The 20,694-nt window shown below is 31.2% G+C and overlaps 1 protein-coding gene across 3 annotated transcripts in view; it reads right to left on the bottom strand.

Annotated features, from left to right (window-relative positions):
- LOC127732968 (equilibrative nucleoside transporter 1-like) overlaps positions 1-19,084 on the bottom strand; it is a 54,148-nt gene extending 35,064 nt beyond the window's left edge. For 2 of the 3 annotated variants that reach the window (XM_052242210.1, XM_052242212.1), the window contains exons 1-2: positions 19,002-19,084; positions 3,223-3,319 (exon numbers count right to left, since the gene is read on the bottom strand). In XM_052242210.1, coding sequence (XP_052098170.1) covers positions 3,223-3,310 — 88 coding nt within the window. In that variant the 5' untranslated portion in view covers positions 3,311-3,319; positions 19,002-19,084. Of the gene's footprint in view, positions 1-3,222; positions 3,320-3,425; positions 3,611-19,001 lie in introns of those variants that run through there. The other variant, XM_052242211.1, reaches the window with a different exon arrangement.
- Between the last annotated feature and the right edge of the window lie 1,610 nt (positions 19,085-20,694).

Below are 20,694 nucleotides of genomic sequence, written 5' to 3'. Positions count from 1 at the left end.
AAAAGTGACATATTATGGCATATTTGATAGATTTATAACATTTAAGCTTGAATATGAGCGTTTTTAATGACTAAATCAGTTCAAATCTTTCACATAAATAAATTGATTCTACTAAAGTAGACACTTGAATGTTTACAAAGTGTCCAAAATCTTTCATCAGATGAACCTGAAATTTGGGGCCAAAATCGGCCCTTACCGGACCTACTCCTTTGATTTATTTGCATGAAAAAATATAAAGCGTTCCCTATTGAGGTTTCTACATAACGCGCATTCTTTCTTTTCCTAGGGGTAGCCAATAAAGTATCAATTTATGACCGAACCAAGTCTTTGTGTCAAAATGTCTATATTGGTTGCTAATGACAAAAATTTAAACAACAAAACTAACATATATTGTCATACTAAAAGATGTTACTCCCTCAGAATTGTATCTATAATCTAAATATCAATAGATTTGTGGTATGATTTGTCTAAAAATAAGCAATTCTGTATTTTGTCAAATGCCATAAGGTAGCAATACACAGTTAGGAAAAATCTTAAATTTGACACTCATAATTTTTAACAACCCTCTTTTCCTTCCTAGCTAGGCTTACTATTTGTGTTACGCATGTGTATATTTCTGGAAAGAGCATCTTCCATAGATTTCATTTTCAATAGTTAAAAAGGTGAAATATAATCTCTTTTTGGTGTAACCATGGCAACAATCTGCATTTATTTGAAACAAAATATTGCAAAAAGGGGGGTGAAAATGTCACAAAAGTCTCCAAAATTTGGTCCAAAGGAAAATTTCAATCAATTAGAGTGATACCTTTCCTGAAACCATAGACATTTATCTATCAAGAGGTCCAAAAAAATTCATATGCCTTTCTGCTTGTTTTTCCATAAAATTGAATTGAAAAGATCGAGCGTCAAATCTTTGTTGATAAACACTATAATAATTTCTGGTCCTATGGGCAGTACGGATAGGAAAATACGGACGGTCAAACAGAAAAGTGGCCTATACATGCTAAAAACAATCTAAATGTTCATATAAACCCACTTCAAAGGCTATATTATTCTTCAACTATCTAAAAATCAATTTTATTGCACAAAAACTTTCATATTTAAAAAATTCACAATGGCCATAATGCGAAACTAAACTTCTAACTGTGTATTGCTACCTTAAGGATAAACATTTTTTTTTTCAAATTCCACTTTAAATTGATTTCTGTGTTCTGCTAGCTAAGCCGAGCAAATTGGCCTGCAAGTTTTGAAAATTGGTTCAGAAATGAATATTTTATGAAGGTTAGCAGTTGCCACTGATATGCAACAAAAAAGAGATTTGAAGAAACATCCCATGTTAAAGTGTGAATTCTCCTTTTTTAGTCAAATTTCTAAAACTATACCTTCTGTGCTTGTCTTTTCTTGTTTAAAAACTTAAATTAACCTTAACAGTAGACAAATTTTACAAATTAAAGCTATTTTAAAGCTCTAGAATGTCAATTTTGTAGTGTATTAGCACACCAAAGCCTTGGTTAAAATTTAGCCAATACTGAATTAATCTATAACAGCGGGAACAAATTAAGATTTAATTCATGCTAAATTGTAACTTTATACTTGCTAAAATAATAAATTTGATTTATTTGCATGAAAAAATATAAAGCGTTCCCTATTGAGGTTTCTACATAACGCGCATTCTTTCTTTTCCTAGGGGTAGCCAATAAAGTATCAATTTATGACCGAACCAAGTCTTTGTGTCAAAATGTCTATATTGGTTGCTAATGACAATAAACAACAAAACTAACATATATTGTCATACTAAAAGATGTTTCTCCCTCAGAATTGTATCTATAATCTAAATATCAATAGATTTGTGGTATGATTTGTCTAAAAAAAAGTAATTCTGTATTTTGTCAAATGCCATAAGGTAGCAATACACAGTTAGGAAAAATCTTAAATTTGACACTCATAATTTTTAACCACCCTCTTTTCCTTCCTAGCAAGGCTTACTATTTGTGTTACGCATGTGTATATTTCTGGAAAGAGCATCTTCCATAGATTTCATTTTCAATAGTTAAAAAGGTGAAATATAATCTCTTTTTGGTGTAACCATGGCAACAATCTGCATTTATTTGAAACAAAATATTGCAAAAAGGGGGTTGAAAATGTCACACAAGTCTCCAAAATTTGGTCAAAAGGAAAATTTCAATCAATTAGAGTGATACCTTTCCTGAAACCATAGACATTTATCTATCAAGAGGTCCAAAAAAATTCATATGCCTTTCTGCTTGTTTTTCCATAAAATTGAATTGAAAAGATCGAGCGTCAAATCTTTGTTGATAAACACTACAATAATTTCTGGACCTATGGGCGGTACGGATAGGAAAATATGGACTGTCAAACAGAAAAGTGGCCTATAAAACATGCTAAAAACAATCTAAATGTCCATATAAACCCACCTCGAAGGCTATATTATTCTTCAACTATCTAAAAATCAATTTTATTGTACAAAAACTTTCATATTTAAAAAATTCACCATGGCCATAATGCGAAACTTAACTTCTAACTGTGTATTGCTACCTAATGCCTTGATATAAATGACACAATGTCTGAGCACTTTTCATCCAAACATTCACTCCACCAGATGTTCTTCACATTTTTAATAATTTTTCAATCTTAGAACAATTGGACAACTTTAATTCAGGTAAAAAACAAGAATGTGTCCATAGTACACGGATGCCCCACTCGCACTATCATTTTCTATGTTCAGTGGACCGTGAAATTAGGGTCAAAACTCTAATTTGGCAATAAAATTAGAAAGATCATATCATAGGGAACATGTGTACTAAGTTTCAAGTTGATTGGACTTCAACTTCATCAAAAACTACCTTGACCAAAATCTTTAACCTGAAGTGGGACAGACGGATGGACGAACAAACGCACAGACCTAAAAACATAATGCCCCTCTACTATCGTAGGTGGGGCATAATTAAAAGTTATTTGTCAAGAGATTTTATTCTGTACAGGAAAAGACACATTCCAAAGTAAACAACTTTATTCAAAATTCTGATTTTTATAACTATATTTCTGACAGTTCATAGTCCCGCTCAGATTATTTTTTGAAACCCTGATCATGGTTCATAAATCGTGCATATCACTTTACAAAATATACATTCAAATACACAATGTAGAACAATAATAATAATTTCATACTTTTATTATCTCTATTTGTAATTACAAGCTTACCCAATTTCCCATTGCCGTTAATATTGTATTGGTTTTTGGTGCTCTTTGGTTCTTTTGGGTAATAGTCATTTCCAGTAACAGTAGTCATCTTTCCTTACTGTAAAAAAAGGTAAAAAAATGTCCATAAACTGGATTATCCATAAAAGTTATGATAAATTGCAATATGAAAGTAATAATAAATATAAGAATTAAATGTGACAAACCATGAGACAAAACTATTACTCTTTCCAGTTTTTACATGAATAAATCACAATTCTCACAAATAGCCTTGGTATTTGTAAATAAACTAGTAAAATTGGGTCATGTGTACATCTTTACTTCACGACCCATGAATCCTGCAGTATGCATGATAATTAGCATTAGATTAGTAGTATCAGACAGTACTTATCAATATATTCACCTTGGATGGTAATTGTTTAACATGTGTTTCTTTTGTTTTTCAAGTTATAATAGTTTTTGAGTGAACTTCATGCAATAGAATAGTTTAACTGACAGCGATAACCAATGTTAGATGCAATGATAATTTAATGCAATAAAGTTATGTTAAAAAAAACAACAACTCAATTTTGCAATATTTTAAGTTATCTGCTAGAAAGAAAATTCAAAAGGAAAAAAACAAATGTTTTACAAGGTATACATGTAGGTTACAAGAGTGCAATTATTCGTAATGCATTTTCCATAGGGTACCAGTGGTGTTCCGTATTTTATTTCTCGAAGACTACACAAACTAGGAAAAAACGGGTAGCAGTTCCTGTTACAAGAAATGCCAGTGTTGCATAAAAACCAAAAAAAATATATATATGGTCATGCAGCAAAAATTGACTTAAAATGCAGTTGAAAAAGATCGTGTATTTTTTCGCTTAATGAAAAAGGCATATTTTTAATGGCTCCGACGTGAAGAAATGGCAGATATTTTCTATACTTTGTAAAATGTGAATTTGATTTTCTGGATTTTTTAAACCTAATTGGATAAGCTTTCGATTAAAAGTAATTCCAATCCTGTATCATCCAATCAGAAGCCGTACAGGATTCTATTCTGAGTACCATCTTTGGGTAAAAAATTTGCTGGTAAAATGTAAACAAATAATTGCGCTCTTGTAACCAGTAACACTTCTTTGCATTCTCATTTCATATTTTTCAACTTTGAATGGTTTTCACAAAAAAATAGAATAGAAGAGAAAACAATTGTTTAAAAGATAGTCTAATATCTGGAGGTAAAAGTAGTTTTTAACATAGGGAAGTTGAACTAGTAAAAAGATACTAAATTATGGTTAACTCGCTATGTCCATTGATGTCAGAAAAATATTAAAACTTGATTTTTTAAAATAGTCAAAATTCTTATATTAATTTTATAGTGATAAAATATCTCACCTATTCGTTCAGGTAAAAAGTGATACAGATCTCTGTATTACATGTAGGACAGGCAATATTAATTATGTAATCTCAATAATCATGATAGTGTTTATTCTTATGTATGGCGCTTTCATGCTTGTTTAACTTCACACATTCTGAGTGTACCTGTCTGTACATAAAGTGCCAGTTTCCAATCTATCAAGGTCCATACCCCCAGAAATGTAGAACTAAGAACTTGACTTAATTTCATCATCAGTATGAACATATCAGAATTTGCAAAGCAATGGTTGAATGGTTCATAAATTATTGCACATAAACAACATAAAGTGCCATTTTCCACTCTATCAAAGACCATGAAGACCTGAACAGCAAAAGTGAATATCATCATCGAACTTGAATTTGAAAAGCATTGGTTGAACTGTTTATTAGTTATTGGACAGAAACTGTTGGCAACTCCCTGCCGCCAACCCGCCCACATGCCATACTTTACAATTTTAATAAGGGATTGAAGGAAAAAAACAGGTTAAAGTAGTTCAATGTTTATCTCATGAAATATAGGAATCCTTTTATCTAAAATCTCAAAATATGAAGCCTAAATAGTTAATACTGAAACTAAATTTAGATTTATGACTTCACTACAAAGAGAAAATGTGATGAAAGAAGTTTTGGTGAAATCTACAAGGCAGTTTTGAAAGAGATGTGGATTAAAGATCATATAAAGGATGGATGGATATGTAGAAAACTATATATTGACCTACCACTATGACTAGTAGTAAGACATACAATTATAAGGGTTCTTCATGTTAACACAAAACCCTATTATATACACAGTGGAGCATGACGATTTGTGCTGAAAATGTCCTAAATCAATCAATTATCATCAACAAATCTGTATCTCTTACTCATTACAAAACATTCTTCAGGAATAATGAGGTGATAATCCAATGCAATATAGTACAGAAAACTTTGGAATATGGTGAAGGTAGATATTGTGTAGTCTTCAATGAAATATTAGCAACCAAACCATATTAAAAACAAAGGAAATCTTTTATAACAAATAACTTGTTAATGAAAAAATAAATAAAAATTCTTGGTCCCACTCTCTCTTTGTTTTTCTTTAGAAAAAAAAACTGTAAACATAGATGTGATTTGCCATGGCCTTCAACTTAAAACAACCGGAAAGCCAAATTAAATTACAAATTGAAGCTATTGCCATTTTAAATGTAATACATGTCCAACTGCTGCATTTGTCAAAGTGTCAAATACAATTTATAAATGTCATTGTATGTACTGTTTATACAACTTATTTAGTCTTCATTAAATGACAGATAAAACAATTGTAGACAGCTGGATACATGGGAGGAATTCAACAAGAGAGGTCAACAGTTATTTTGAGCATATCCATTTTTCAATTTAACAGTACATAGGTTAATGGATCTGTCGACCGATTTTGTTTGTCACTTATCTTAAGTTAGACAAATGAACATCATGTAATTTCAAGGATGTTTTATCAGGAGTATTATCATAGTCATAGAACCTTATTAAGCAATTATACAAATTCATTGAAATTTATTATGATTAATCCATATTCATACCAACTAGCCCAAATTAATGATATACATTTGTACTTCACTTTTTGCATCTTCATGCAATAAAGCAGAAAATTGAAAAATATGATTATAACAACAGAAATAAGCCTGTCATACATCATATTGTAGATAAACTAATTAAGTTTTACGATATAACAATTTTCAGTGAGATGGACAACTGCAGAATCTTAAGGTCTTTAGGTACTTTTTTCAGAGACAGTGGCCAGTGGTTTGTAGGGATGGGCTGTTAAAATGCAGTTTTTTTTCCATATCAATAGACCACTCAAGTATCTTGTTTACATGGAATACACAACAATGTTTTTCATTCTTTTTTACACTTTTGTCATGAGACATTTTACATTTACAAAATGTAGTTTCAAATTATGGCTTCTTTCTTGAATTTTTAAAATTTTTCTAGAATTTTTTTCTCATGTCACATTATATATTTGGACTGATCATGTGACCTAATAATCAATTTTTTTGAAGCAAACAGTGGTGTTATTTAACAAAGTGAGTTGATAAATCTACTAGAGTATTAAGAAAGTTAGGGTTGATTAAAACTTATTCATGACTTTTGGAGAAAAAAGACAAAAATTTCCCCAAACAGGAAACAGTTGAGTCATCAATTTGATTGGTTGTTAGTTATATGAAACCCAACAGAAAAAATAAATTGTATTGGTTATTGATCTATGTTATACACTGATTTTAAGGGATTTGAAAAATATGAACGATTCACATCACTATCATTTACAAGTTTTATTAATTAAAAACATGCATACGTATCCAGTTTTCAAACACTAGTATGAGTAGTCTATTATATTTAGATCTTGCATGCCAGGTCAATACTGGCAAATACTGGTTGATTGAAATTTTCATGGTTCTTTTAGCAGACTTAACTATTACTTCTAATTAAACATTATTTAATGGGTGAAATTATTTATAGGGTTTGATGTAACCGCTGGCCTGTAGCCAGTATATTTACAATCGGGCCAGTCAAACAGAACTTGAGGTGTATGCTCTTCTGTATTTTTAAAGTTATGATGTATTTTTTCTCGAGATAACTTCTCGCCACATCATTCTCTTAATTTAGGCCAGTTGTATGGCAAGCTGTTTTACTATTTATTCTAACTACAAGATATCTCATATAATATATCAGATATCTTATATAATCTAGTTTTTATAAGATATCTTATAAAAAAAATTTATATCAGATATCTTATATATACTTCATAAGATATCTCCTATATTTTATAAGATATCTTAAATAGTTTATAAGATATCTCATATAGTTTAAGAGATATCATATAGTTTATGATTCATTCATTCATTCATGTCTTTATTTCCTCATAATAGAGATATAATGAATACACAAAATTAACTAAATATCACACAACAAAAAGAATAGACGAAATAGGAACAGAACAAAAAAGTTTTTTTTTTTTACATATACAGACAAATATACACTTCAGTCATTCGGCATAAAGTTCTTATGCAATCTTGAATGATGACATATCATTGGATGAGATATCTAATAAACTATATGAGATATTTTATATAATATATGAGATATCTTATATAATATATAAGATATCTCTTATAATCTAGTTTTTATCAGATATCTTACAATGTCTTATATACTTTAAATATTTTTATATAAGATATCTCATATAGTTTATAAGATATCTTATATAGTTTATAAGATATTTTATATAGTTTATTAGATATCTCATATAGTTTATTATAACTAGAAGATGCCCGCGAAATCGCGGTACAATTGGGCAAGTGTTGAAACAAAGAGAGTCAAGGGTGCCTGTGTTTACACATAAAAAGGGGGGAGGATCACTTCAACACATTCAACGCCCATTTCATTTTTGGACAGTTCTGCACCTGAGTAAAAAAAGGTGGATGTCGTTTAATTTAGCAAAATGATGCACTTACAATACAATACACAGGATCCTTATAGGCCTAACTGTCCTATTTTCTATTCTTTCTTCTTACTTTCACTTGGATTACGCGGGCAGTACGTTGACCAGAGACATACAAAAACATTAGTATATAATTCTCTGCGTCAACTGAGCATGCTCTCCGAATTTGGATATTTTCTCAAAAAATTGGCGTTTTCTGTGGAAAAAAGATTGTTTCAAAGACAAATTTAGGAAGTATAAAACACTACATTTATACGTCATATCACAATTATTTCCAACTTTGTATGGTTTCAGAAGAGTTGCGGCTCATTGAACTCGGTCTCTTCCTTTAGTAGTATAGATATATCTCATATAATTTGTAAGATATCTTATGCAGAAAATTTTATGAGATATCTTCTAAACTATACAAGATATCGTGTATACTATGTAGGATCAACATACTGTTATTTACACATCAGACTGTACTGGTTACCAGAGCTTTGGACACACCAAAACCAGATACTTCATATCTGAGAAACAGGCAATATATGACCTCAATTTAAGAATGCATTTATACATTTTTGTATTATCAAAATGTGTTCTACAAGGATCACCAGGATACCTAAATTTATACCTGAATACATTTTACATAGTTTGATATATACACCTATGCGTAGAACTATTTTGTTTTAAATATGTACTACTTTCCAGTATGTTCTTTTCAACAAGGCCATATTTGGTGGTTTACATCCTACTAAGTCTATCTGAATTATTTTTGCAAAGAATTCCGCTCAACAGCAATAAATGCGCTGTTCCTTTGATCTTTGTGTGTTTTTGCTGTGCATGTCTATATTTTGTGTCATGGATAGATACCCCATATCCTTTGTTTTTCTATTTAAGAATGGCTCACTGGACCAGTTTATATTCTCTGCTACTTAGGCCAGAAACTTACGTTTCTTCCATTCGGTAGATTTTTCGTACTTCCGTGTTATTGAATGTCAACTGATAATTAATAGCAGCCAATCAAATGACTCAGTAATAATAGTTGATTTCTGAATCGCTGACTCAATGCCCGAGATAGGCTGAATCTTGCATGTTCGGAAAATGTTGTGGAAAAAAAAAAAAAAAATTTGGGATGTGTCCATGGGACACAGATGATGCCCCCACTTGCATATCATATAAAGTTATAAAGGGACATAACTGAAGAGCGGTAAAAGTGACGCTACCCAAATTTGTACTTTATCTGAGTTTTGTGGTAATAAGTATTGTGTATAAGTTTCATAACATTTGGTTGAGGCAAACTTAAGTTAGAGAATGGAAACGAAAAATTCAGCAATTTTTCCATTTGTAAAGGGGCATAACTCTACACAGTAAAAGTGACGCCACCAAACTTCAAACTTGATCTGTATTTTGTGGTACATTTTGTAATAAGCATTGTGTATAAGTTCCATAACATTTGGTTGAGGTAAACTTAAGTTGGAGAACGGAAACGAAAAATTCAGCAATTTTCCCATTTGTAAACGGCATAACTCTGGAACAGTTAAAGTGACACCACCAAAATTCAAAGTTGATCTGTATTTTGTGGTAATAAGCATTGTGTATAAGTTTCATAACATTTGGTTGAGGCAAATTCAAGTTAGAGAACAGAAACCACCTTTGTGACGTACAGATGGACAAGGGTAAAACTTTATGCCACCTCCGCTAAGGCGGGGGCATAAAAAAAACTTATAACAAGAGTGCACACACTGAAATATCCTGCTTACTATACTGACCATTAATTTTATGTTGATAGTCCTACATATAAAGTTTTACTACAAGTATCACATTAACATCTTTAAACCAAGAAAATGAGGTCAAGGTCAGATATACCAAGCCGGAAATACATGTATGTACCTTTAATACAATCATTCCATACACAGAATATAGATGACCTATTGCTTATAGTATAAAAGAAATAGACCAAACCATGGAAATTCTATATTGACCAATGAACCACGAAAATGAAGTCAAGGTCAGATGAACCCTGCCAGACAAACATGTACACCTTAAAATCATTCCATGCATCAAATATAGTTGACCTATTGCTTATAGTATCTAAGAAACAAAGTGAACCAGGAAAACTGAACATTGACCAATGAACCATGAAAATGAGGTGAATGTCAGATGATACCTGCCAGACAGACATATACACCTTACAATCATTTCATACACCAAATATAGTTGACCTACTGCATACAGTATTAGAAAAACAGACCCAAAACACAAAAACTTAACATTGAGCAATGAACCGTGAAAATGAGTTCAAGGTCAAATAAAACCTGCCAGACTGACATGTACATGGTAAAATATTTCCATACACCAAATATAGTTGACCTATTGCATACAGTATTATTAAAAACAGACCAAATCACAAAAACTAAACTAAAACCACTGAACCATGAAAATGAGGTCAAGGTCAGATGACACCTGCAAGTTGGATATGTACACCCAACAATCATTGCATACACCAAATATAGTAGACCTATTGCTTATAGTATCTGAGATATGGACTTGACCACCAAAACTTAACCTTGTTTGTCGGTCCATGAAATGAGGTTGAAGTCAAGTGAAAACTGTCTGACAGGCATGAGGACCTTGCAAGGTACGCACATACCAAATATAGTTATCCTATTACTCATAATAAGAGAGACATTAACATTACAAAAAGTCTTAACTTTTTTTTCAAGTAATCACTGAACCATGAAAATGAGGTCAAGGACAATGGACATGTGACAGACGGAAACTTCATATCATAAGGCATCTATATACAAAGTATGAAGCATCCAGGTCTTCTACCTTCTGAAATATTAAGCTTTTAAGAAGTTAGTTAATGCTGCTGCCGCCTGATCACTATCCTTATGTCGAGCTTTCTGTGACAAAAGTTGCAGGCTTGACAAAAAAATGATGGATCGTTATGAATGAATATTCCGAAAAACATAAAGGGGAAACTACCAACAATGACCAAAAAGAAACAGGAACAGCATATGAAACTACAAATAAACTGCTTCGCTGAGCGCAGCTAGATACGCCCGCAGAGGTCCAACCCTGAACAGTTGGGGCAAAAATGGACACAATATTCAAGCTTGATTCAGGTCCGAATTTGGATTGTAATTAAATATTTGACATATTATAGGTTTCTGAATAAATGTAGTCAAAGATCTTGAAATTGGTTATATGAATTGAATTTATATTCAATTAAAGATTTCTTGCTGTTGTGCAATACTTAGTAAATCTGTTGTCAGACTATAAACAAATAAAGTTCAATTAATTCTCAATGTCATATTAAAAATTTATGAAAATAAAAAGGGAGCTTACATCAATAGATATAAACAATTCACCAAAGTTTCATGAGAATTGGTGGCAGCATTTTTGAGTTATTGTCCGAAAACTGGAAAATCACCCCTTTTTTAATGAATAAAACCCCATAACTCAGAAATGTAAAATGTAAAATTTATAAAATTCTAAAGGGAGCTTACATCAATACATACAAACAATTCACCAAAGTTTCATAAGAATTGCTGAAAGCATTTTTGAGTTTTTGTCCAAAAACTGGAAAATCCCCCCTTTTTTCATAAATAAAACCCTGTAACTCGGAAACGTAAAATCTAAAAATTATAAAAATTGAAAGGGAGCTCATGTCAATAGATATAAACAATTCACCACAATTTCTTGCAAGTTGGTGAAAGCATTCTTGAATTATTGTCCAAAAACTGGAAAATCCCCCTTTTTTTAATGAATAAAACCCCATAACTCGGAAACGTAAAATCTAAATTTTATAAAAAACGAAAGGGAGCTCACGTCAATAGATATAAACAATTCACCAAAGTTTTATGCAAATTGGTTAAAGCATTTTTGAGTTAATGTCCGACATGTTGACGACGGACAGACGGACGGACAGACGGACAGACGGACGGACGGACAGACGGACAACGGTATACCATAATACGTCCCGTAAACGGACGTATAAAAAGAAAACAAAGAGTTCGTTCCGTAGTGAACCCAGTCCAGCAATGTAAACCTGATGAATTAATTTCATTGTAAACTACGAAATGAATTTGGAATTTTGTAAACTATGAAATGAATTTGGAATTACAATACGAAATTCTTCAGGTTATTAAGTTGCAGTTAATATTCGAGTATTTACTTTTTATGATAAAGAGTAAAACATATACTCGTTTAAAAAGGGGGATGCTGATTGAGTAAATCAACAATAGCATGTGTTCGACTTGTGAAACTTTTTTCTTCATAATTGAATTTAAATCTTATTTTATTAATCTAAATTTTCAGCGCTGAAAAGTAATTCAATAATGGAATTAATCGTCTCTCTTGATCAAGTGGCTCCTGTCAATGTCTCAGACTACCTGTACAAGTGATTTGTTATCCCTAAGCTTTTAAACAGTAATCAGATTATAATACAAAAGGGTTTATGCAATTTCATGCAATATATTATAATTGCTAACAAAAATGGCAGAATCAGATTATAATACAAAAGGGTTTATGCAATTACATGCAATTGATTATAATTGCTAACAAAAATGGCAGCAGCTAGCCAAACAAAATCAAATTTTTACTACACCTTTCTATCATAGAACAGATATACACCTCTGAGGAGCCAAAAATTTCTAGAATTAAACTTTTTTTCTTAACCTGATTTGTGGGTTTATATGGCTGTAAGAAAGTAATTGATGAAGAAAAAAATCATATGGTGGTGCACCTCTTTTTTTGCTACAGCTATTTGAAAGTACTCCATTTTTAATGATGTTCCCATTTTAATTTTCATCAATTTTTACCCATTTTTGGGCTATGATCATGAAAAAAATCACAGTTCACAATTAACTTTTTTCATACTTTCACTAAAGATGAAGTGGAACAATCTGAATAAATTCAACTTAAAAATACTATAGGTTGGTGTTAATATTAAAATGTCAATTTTGTAGATTTGGGATTTTTCACTTTTTTTAGAACAAAAAGCATATTATTTTAACTTCTATTTTATAAAGGATTGAAAAAATACATATCTAAGAATTTTGAAAAGAAAAAAATTATATGAGATGAACATAAATTTGGTAAAATGATTTCCTTGTACCCCTCACCCATTTTCTCAACATTTGACCGGATTGGTTGTAAATTTGAAAATCTTATTACTAAACTACTTATTGCAAGTACACAATTTTTTGACAGAGTTTAGTTTGATTATAATATATCTTAAATTCATTGATATTTTCCACTTGTATCACATGTTATGGAAATAATTCCCAAATGAGAGTTCAACGAGACTGAAACATCAGAAGAATACATCCTTAAACAATGGCTGGGATCATTTAACAATGGTGGAAGATAATTTAATGATGACAGGGATCATTTGATGATGGCGGTAGATAATTTAACAGCGGTGCATTGTAACTTCATTGTATTTGTTAAATATTTATTATTAATCAAATATCAATATAAATCAATTCCCTGTTATTGTTTCATTCACAGTGACACTATTTTTTTTTATCAATGAATTTCATAAACCCCAACTATAATAAGAAATCAGCTATAGCTAATGTGCTCCTATACAAAGGAGGAAGATAAAGAGAAAGAAGAAGTTACTGTTGTTTACATTCTGTGCACATTAATTTTGTAGACCACATGGATTTGAAGTGACAACAAAAATAAATGATAATAAAGTTTAGGGACTTATATCTCTGCAACAGATATGTATAAATCTGAGGCGTGTCCATAATGACCAATAAGATCTGACCATAAAGGTAAACAAGGTGTGAAAATTAATTTACTAATGAGTTGGACAGGTAGATACAGCTACAACTTTGCTCAATGCTTCCATACAATTTAAAGTGAAGAGATAATAGATAACAAAGTATAAATCAAATGAACAAAAAATCAAAGTGATGAATAAAGTATAATATCTGGCATGTAATAAAATATAAAATACTAATAAATGAAATATATAAAAATATACTCTGTCACAGAGGTTCAAACTATTCTAAAATGATTTCAATAGGATAAATGATATTTTCGAAACAACAAATTTTATAATACAGGACACAAAATTGTATGTTAAGCTAGACAGGTTTCAACCTTTCTGGGGTACAATTAATAAGATAATTAACGAATTGTGATTACCTTTCAATCAAAAGAGTGTCAAAATTACGTTTTGATAGCTCAAATTCATGCAATTAAAAGCAAAATTTCAAACTCCCCGCCCAGGAAGAATTTTAAATTTGTGTTTTCCAGAGGAAAATTTAGCATTTAAGATATTGGAAGTCTCATGGCACTAAAATATGGGTGATAAAGGGTCATTTGATGCAATCCTGGGTTATTTAAAGACCCTGACGGGTAGTAAAAAATCTTGGGTGAGCTGGTAAATTCACGGCTCCCACTTGTAAAATATGGGTCAGTTGACAGGTGTGTTGCAGACCAAATGGACAGAAGTCACAAATAACTTGTTTACATTTGTTTGAACATTTAAGAGAAATATCTTGAAATAGTTACTTTTTATTACATATATTCATTTAACAGTTTAGGAAATTGTTCATTAGCCATGATAAATTAAGATTTATTAAATTTTAATCATGCTTAGGATATATTTCTTGGCACCATATGAAGCCGTTTAAGTACCAATCCACTTTGACAATTTGTTTTCTTAACAACTATTTGATCATTGTTGATATTTTTTTTAATAAATGTTGTTTACAAAGTTTCTCTATATACATGTACAATGGTAAAAAAAAAAGACAAAAATGTTTTTTTTTTTAAATAAGTGTTTTATAATTCAACGAAAAATAATCTCAAAACTGAATTGTGACTATTTGTCTGTGACTTTTCTTCCTACAAAATTTCGTGTTGCTCAGCTAATAAAAGTGATGTTAATAGACAAATACGTCAGTATGAGGTTTAGTGGGCCACTTTGCAGACTCAGCAACATAATCATATAATGTTTTTTGTAAGAACACATACAAATATATCTAATTAAGGTATTTAATACAGTGAAGGTAGATCAAGTTCTACATTTCATTTAAACATATCTTATTTGTTATTACATATAACAAAAAGGATCAGACACAAGTTATCACAACTTAGATAGTCCTCTCCTAAATGGAATAAGTTATAATATATAAATATAAGACATGCAACAACAACATTAGATAATTATAGATTTGTACAATAGTAATAGAAAAAAAGAAAGTTCACAATTTCTCCAAAAAATAAACAACAGCCCTACGTCAAAAAGCTTATTCATCGACATACTAAACTATATCAGTTAAAAAAAAAGCATACTTGCCAACGAGAAATCATGTCATGAAATAATATTCTACTATAAACTTTTATTGTATTCAACAGTGGTCTGTTTTGCTGCTTTTAAAGAAACACCACTAGGTACAAATTCAAAACAACTGCCAGTTTGGTTACCTTTACTTGAAAACAAGGCACACAATATATTATTGTCAAGTTCTGATCAGAATTCAGTGTGAATTTCTTTATAATTGAAAATGCTTTCTCACAGTCAGAATTGATATTGGCTGAACTAAAATAGCTTTATCAAGCTTTGAAAGAGTGTCATAACGTTTTTTTGCCATCTAAAATGTCATCTATTATCTCTGCCATTGCTCCCAACAAACTATATATGTTGCTATTGCCTGGTAAAAACTAGGTAGTTTATCAGAAGACAGCTGGTACTATGAGAACTTTCCAACAGTTCCGTGATATTTCCATCCCATATGGCCTGTGGAAATCTGTTGGCTAGTTTTGAAACTGAAAAAGAGAAATATTTTATTATTTGATTACCATTAAACACATTAAATGCTTAATCAAATAACTACATTGCAGTTCTCCTCTCACATGTATTGTTATGATTGCAACATAGGGTGCACAATGCGTTACTCGTCCCTCGATCCAGGCATCTACAATAACTTTTTTTTCAACTTGCCCAATAGGACAAGTACATACAAAAATTTACTTGTCCGAATGGAATTGTAACTTGTCCAAAAAAAACAACCTTTGTATTAACCTTTTTTGCATTTTAGGTTGATTAAATGAAGAAAATGAATTTAAACAAGAGAACAGAATTTGATTTATATCTCTTGATATCCTTTTCAAAAAATATGAGTCGAGAACAACTAAATCTAGTTATGTCTAGTCACAGGACTTAGGTTTTGGTTTTCATCAATGCCAAAGTATCATCAGACTCTACACATCAGGCACAGTCTGGTAGACCTGTCAGTCTACACTCATTTGGTTTGTATTCTGGTCTTTTATGATGATAACATATTGATCACTATCACAATCAGCTTTGTTTTTAATATATTAAAATGTTTATTCAAACACAACAAAATATTGTTTGTCTAAATATGATCAAATATGATTTTCTGAATTTTATGGTCAATTATTTCTTCATTTTAATTTTTTAAATATTTTTTTGCTAAATAAAATGTATCGTATATTTATCATAAAGCAACAGAATAATGTAGGGAAACTATGTACTGGTTTGTCTTGGTCCCAGAATGTCTCCAACAGTGCCCGAACTGTCTATTAAACATGGAGCCGATTCGTTTCCTCGCTGGTGCCGAGTTGTCTTCTTACCTTATTTACAAAGGGCACCGTTGATTCCGATTCCGTAAGACTGGTTTGCGAATAGTATGCCTTTTATCTGTTACAAAGTATCTGACAAAGAACCAGTTTTAAATTATCAATCGCAAGTAAATAAGTCAAATTAAAATTTGTTTTTATCTTCTTTGATTATCAAAGTTGGATGTTAATTATTTTCTACAGAATAATTTTACTTGTCCCGTCGGACAAGCTTGGTAAGGCTTTTACTTGTCCGACCTTTTTTTCCACTGGTACCGGACAATCGGACAAGCTTTATTGTCGAGCCCAACGATCATTTAAACTTGAACTCCCAAATATAATTTATAAATCTTGAATCTTACTCTTAGACGTACACATCGTTTTCACTTAACAATCGGCTCTTTAGACGATGGTACAGGTCCTGAAAGCAACCTCTTTCTGTGGACATTTCCCCTACATGAATTTGAAAGAAAGAAAGTCACAAAATCGTAAAAACTAATCACAAACTACTTACCTTAAGTGCTTTTTGCTGTTCGTCCATATAGAAAAATAAACAATGGCGACCAAACAATTACTTTGAAATTTTCGGTATTTATCATCGTCTAATGAAAAAACCCGAGAATTGCGATCACTAACGACCAAAAAATCAAAACAACGAAAAAGCGTGTAGTTGCGTGTAAAGTGGTGAAAAGCTAGTTCACGCCATGTGACAAAATTCCTCACGTGTAAACCGTTGAAAAAGTGTGTATTACACGCAAATATCATGTCAGTTGGCAACTATGAAAAAGAAATATCTCTTTCTAAAGGTCAAACCACTCACTTTTCCAAATAAAATGCAAAACTCCTTTAATTAAGGATGTATTTTGACTAAGAGTTAAATTTTCGTTTCTATTTAGTAAAGTACCAAGATCTAAAGACAGGACAAAAAGTAGTTTGTTTAAAAGGTGAATTCTGATTTGTGCATAAAGCGGACATTCAAAGAAAAAATGGAATCTTCTTCTTCTTCTTCTTTTAGGTCAACAAGGCTTCAATACTGAAGAATACATGTTGCTGCGCATGTGTGATTGACAAAAAATTTATATAAATTAATAAAAATATTTAATACAATTTAAGTGTTCGTATATACAGATTGTGATTAAAAAATATGCAATTTATGTACATGTTTTGGTTTTGATTTGTTTATTTGAAGCTAGAGAGAACAGCTGATGTTAGCTGATCTCTAAAGCTGTCAACAGTGGCGGTTTCAATAACAGTTTGTGGTAGCAAGTTCCATTGAATGATTGTTCGCGGGAAGTACGACCATTTGTATGTGTCCTTGGAAGTTTGGATGTGTCTGTATGTCTGATTATGGTTTTGTCTTGTTCAGCTGTCTGTTTGTTCAAGAATATGCGAAGGAATGGCTACAAGACAGTGTTTTACTTTATAAAATAAAATAAGTCTGGTTTTTAGGCGTCTCTCAGCTAGTGGTGGCCATTTCAATACACCTTATCGCTATTTGTCCGCCATTACTGGACATCACACAAGTTCCCGTAAAATTTTGACGTCATAATAGAAAATATCTGACGCCACAATGGAAAAGTGATTGTTGTATGACGTCAAAAGTTCGAGCGGGACTGATTCTCGGGTCAAGCGGGATTAGCGATAAGTTGTATTGTTTTAGCATGTTTGTGACACTGCTCGTGTAATCGTAGTTGTTGTGTACATTACGAGCAGCTTGTCTCTGCACATTTCTAACTTTATCTGTTGTTCTTTCATATGGGGCTCCCAGACACTACAACTATATTCTAGTTTGGGTCTTACTAGTGCCTGGTATGCCCTTGATTTTATTTCTGTCTTTAGTCCGACTGCTGCACCGACAGCTTTGATAATTTATTATATTAAAATAATATAAAAATATTATTTAAATACTATTATGTTGGAGAACGTAAGGCAAACATTATATTTACAAAGGCTTAGACATGCATGTTCAACTCTAAATTATGACCTTTTTACTTTTAGATCAATTTCTACATCATGTACATCTTTGGTTTTCTTGATTCTTCATTGCCATTGGCATTGGTTAGTGTTCTGGGGGAAACTGGAGTTACTTGAATCGTCAGAATTGAAACGCTTTTAGTAAAAAAATTCAGATTGGTTTCCCCAACTAACTGAGTTGCTGATAATGAGCCACGTACAGATTTTTCACATGCATAATGCTGTTAATTGTTATGGCAATACTGCACTTTGAGCCCTCGTGTATTGTTATGAGATCTTAAGATTGAGGACTGAGTCGTCGTCAATGGAAAGTTTTGACATGTTAAAAATTTATTACCACGTTATTTACATTTTTTGCCAGAATTCTTCTTAGATTTTCTTCTTAGAGACACGTGCCTGAGGCGGGAAACACTGAACATCAACAATGGACCGCTGCTTTTAACTGGAATCCGGGTCCGTTCGCCCTGATTCGCGTTCGCCCTAATACCTGTTCGCCCTGGGTCCGTTCGCCCTAATTCCTGTTAGCACTGAGTCCGTTCGCCCTGATTTCTATTTTATTTTGTTGGCTTGTATAATATAAATTATTTGAATTAATTATGTTAAAGTTTGTTGAAAATTCCGCCGAAATATTTATGTTGCATTGAGGGAGCGTCTTTTTACCACAGAACTTCGAAATATTAATACTTCAGACATTATTACCGTGTTATTGTTCATTGTTTTTGTAATTTGACATTTATTATTCAAATAAATTTAATTTTTCTATTTAGGGTCGACTCACTATCGCTACGCCCCCAACTGAATGGCCAATAATTGGGATCATACCAAAAACCCCTAGCTATTAAAAAACCATAATATACAAAGATTATTTATATTTGTGACATTTATATTTTAAATACATTTTTATCTTTTTTTGTAATTTTTAATCATTTTTGAAAGTTTTTAGATGCATTACGTAATTATTTGTTAAATTTTTTTTGTTTACCAGTTTTTTTTGTCACTTTTTTTTTTATAAATGTTATGTTAAGAGTTGTTACAATAAATAATCAAAATGGTTAATGTGACATTTAATTAAATTTGTTGTCAACAAATAACTTTATTAAAGTGATTAAAGTAATTAGTTAAGCTGCTATCAAGAGTTGTTTCAAACAATTATTTAAACTTGGCTAATGTTTGTACATCAAAGTTTTCTCCATTAGAGTTATATATAAAACAATCCTGTGTTAAGGGCTACCGGCAAATACTTTCTAAAAAGATATCTGAAGTTGTTGTAGGACAGTAATATTTGAGTTGACTAATAACATATTATAAGTGTGTCTTTTTAATTGTCAAAAAGTTCAAGTTCGATGACTGTTTTTGGATTCTCATGTTGTGTGTGTATCTTCTCCAATCATTTGACAATATTTCGGATTTTTACAAAATTTTGTATGCATTTAGAAATCGTTGAACTGAAACTTTATATCGAAAAAACTGGTACATGTATATGTAGCATTTACATATGGATTCTATACTTTTGAGTTCATAATTAATGTTGACCTTAGTAAGTTCACCGACACAATTAAAGTACCAAAATTTAAATAGATTAACCAATTTTGACACTTGTCGTAATCACCAATCAAGTCAATTAACATGTCATTTAAGTTTTCACACCTGAGACATCAAATAAATTTAATTGAATTACCTTATATAATCAGGTGGCATAGAATCCAAACAATGAAGAATTTTGTAAATATTCCATTATTTATGATATATATATTATATTAAATAGAATGTTGATATCAGTCTTCTTGTTCTAACTATTGTCAAGTAATTTCAAGAATACAACTTTTATAATAATAAAAATTCATGATTAAAATGTGAGCCGATGATCACCATCATTTTAGTTGAAAAATTAAAACTATTGTCTTATAGGTTTATTAATTTCACAGAAAAAATAGGTACATATGAGAAATATTAACTCTTCCTGCCAATCAAGTCAATATTATTCATAGCGTGATTCGCGACGGTAAAATCCGTCAGATCAACTTTTTTGTAGAAAAAACATG

The sequence above is a fragment of the Mytilus californianus genome, unplaced genomic scaffold (assembly GCF_021869535.1).
Source record: "Mytilus californianus isolate M0D057914Y unplaced genomic scaffold, xbMytCali1.0.p SCAF_3, whole genome shotgun sequence".
NCBI classification, from domain to species: domain Eukaryota; kingdom Metazoa; phylum Mollusca; class Bivalvia; order Mytilida; family Mytilidae; genus Mytilus; species Mytilus californianus.
Note: the sequence above shows the minus strand (reverse complement) of the source record. Positions and strands in the feature narration are given on the sequence as shown.